General features: G+C 50.1%; 1 protein-coding gene across 1 annotated transcript; it reads left to right on the top strand.

Annotated features, from left to right (window-relative positions):
* The first annotated feature begins 543 nt into the window (after positions 1 to 543).
* LOC148217445 (olfactory receptor 14J1-like) lies at positions 544 to 1,134 on the top strand. Its single transcript, XM_088158632.1, has one exon. The coding sequence runs from the start codon at positions 544 to 546 to the stop codon at positions 1,129 to 1,131; it is 588 nt and encodes a 195-aa protein (XP_088014758.1). The 3' UTR covers positions 1,132 to 1,134.
* Positions 1,135 to 1,345: the final 211 nt, after the last annotated feature.

The following is a 1,345-nucleotide window of genomic DNA, read 5'->3' as shown; positions in this document are numbered from 1 at the left end:
AAGAGCAATGCTGAAGGTGAGGCAGTAACTCAGCAGCAAAAAGCTGAACTCAAAAATAAAAAAGAAAAAGGAATGTGAAATTTTCCCCAAGAGAATTTTCAGTGAATATGTAAGAAATAGCATAGGAGTGACCCACGGAAACCTGTCCCAGCTTGTCAATGTTTTCTTTCAACTGTCCACCATGCCCAGAGTGAAGAAATGTCCAACAGCAGCTCCATCAGCCACTTCCTCCTGCTGCCATTGGCAGACACGCGGCAGCTGCAGCTCCTGCACTTCTGCCTCTTCCTGGCCATCTCCCTGGCTGCCCTCCTGGCCAACGGCCTCATCATCAGCGCCGTAGCCTGCGGCCACCACCTGCACACCCCCATGTTCTTCTTCCTGCTCAACCTGGCCCTCACTGACCTGGGCTCCATCTGCACCACTGTCCCCAAAGCCATGCACAATTCCCTCTGGGACACCAGAATCATCACCTTTGCAGGATGTGCTGCTCAGGTCTTTCTGTTTTTCTTCTTCATTGGAACTGAGTTTTCCCTCCTGACCATCATGTGCTACGACCGCTACGTGTCCATCTGCAAACCCCTGCACTACGGGACCCTCCTGGGCAGCAGAGCTTGTGCCCACATGGCAGCAGCTGCCTGGGCCAGTGGCTTTTTCAATGCTCTGCTGCACACGGCCAATACATTTTCCCTGCCCCTGTGCAAGGGCAATGCCCTGGGCCAATTCTTCTGTGAAATCCCACACATCCTCAAGCTCTCCTGCTGTAAATCCTGTCTCAGGGAACTTGGGCTCCTTGCTGTTAGTGCCTGCTTAGCCTTTGGCTGTTTTGTGTTCATGGTTTTCTCCTATGTGCAAATATTCAGGGTTGTGCTGAGGATCCCCTCTGAGCAGGGACGGCACAAAGCCTTTTCCACCTGCCTCCCTCACCTGGCCGTGGTCTCCCTGTTCCTCAGCACTGGCACATTTGCCTACCTGAAGCCCCGCTCCATCTCCTCCACATCCCTGGAGCTGACCCTCTCAGTTCTGTACTCGGTGGCGCCTCCAACCCTGAACCCTCTCATCTACAGCCTGAGGAACCAGGAGCTCAAGGCTGCAGTGTGGACACTGATCACTGGACGATTTCAGAAAAAGTAAACTGCTGGCCAATTGCTGCATATCATTTGTAATATAAGTAGTCTTTGATTGTACTTGTTGGTTTGGATTGTTTTGGTTTGGATGTTGGCTTGTTCTTTTATTTCCTTTGTTTTATTTTTTTAATACTGCCCTTTAAGAAATGTCATTTTTCTTGTTTTTCTGTTTTTGTTTCTGTTCACCTTTTCTATGACACACAGACTGTGTCAATGAGGAG

This window comes from Sturnus vulgaris, unplaced genomic scaffold (genome assembly GCF_052056855.1).
Source record: "Sturnus vulgaris isolate bStuVul1 unplaced genomic scaffold, bStuVul1.hap1 Scaffold_84, whole genome shotgun sequence".
Lineage (NCBI taxonomy): Eukaryota > Metazoa > Chordata > Aves > Passeriformes > Sturnidae > Sturnus > Sturnus vulgaris.
The sequence above is the reverse complement of the archived record's forward strand: the minus strand, read 5'-3'. Positions and strand labels throughout refer to the sequence as shown.

Bases quoted from the DNA above. Each gene is read 5' to 3' on its own strand.
- LOC148217445 (XM_088158632.1), top strand. From the start codon at position 544: ATGTGCTACGACCGCTACGTGTCCATCTGCAAACCCCTGCACTACGGG.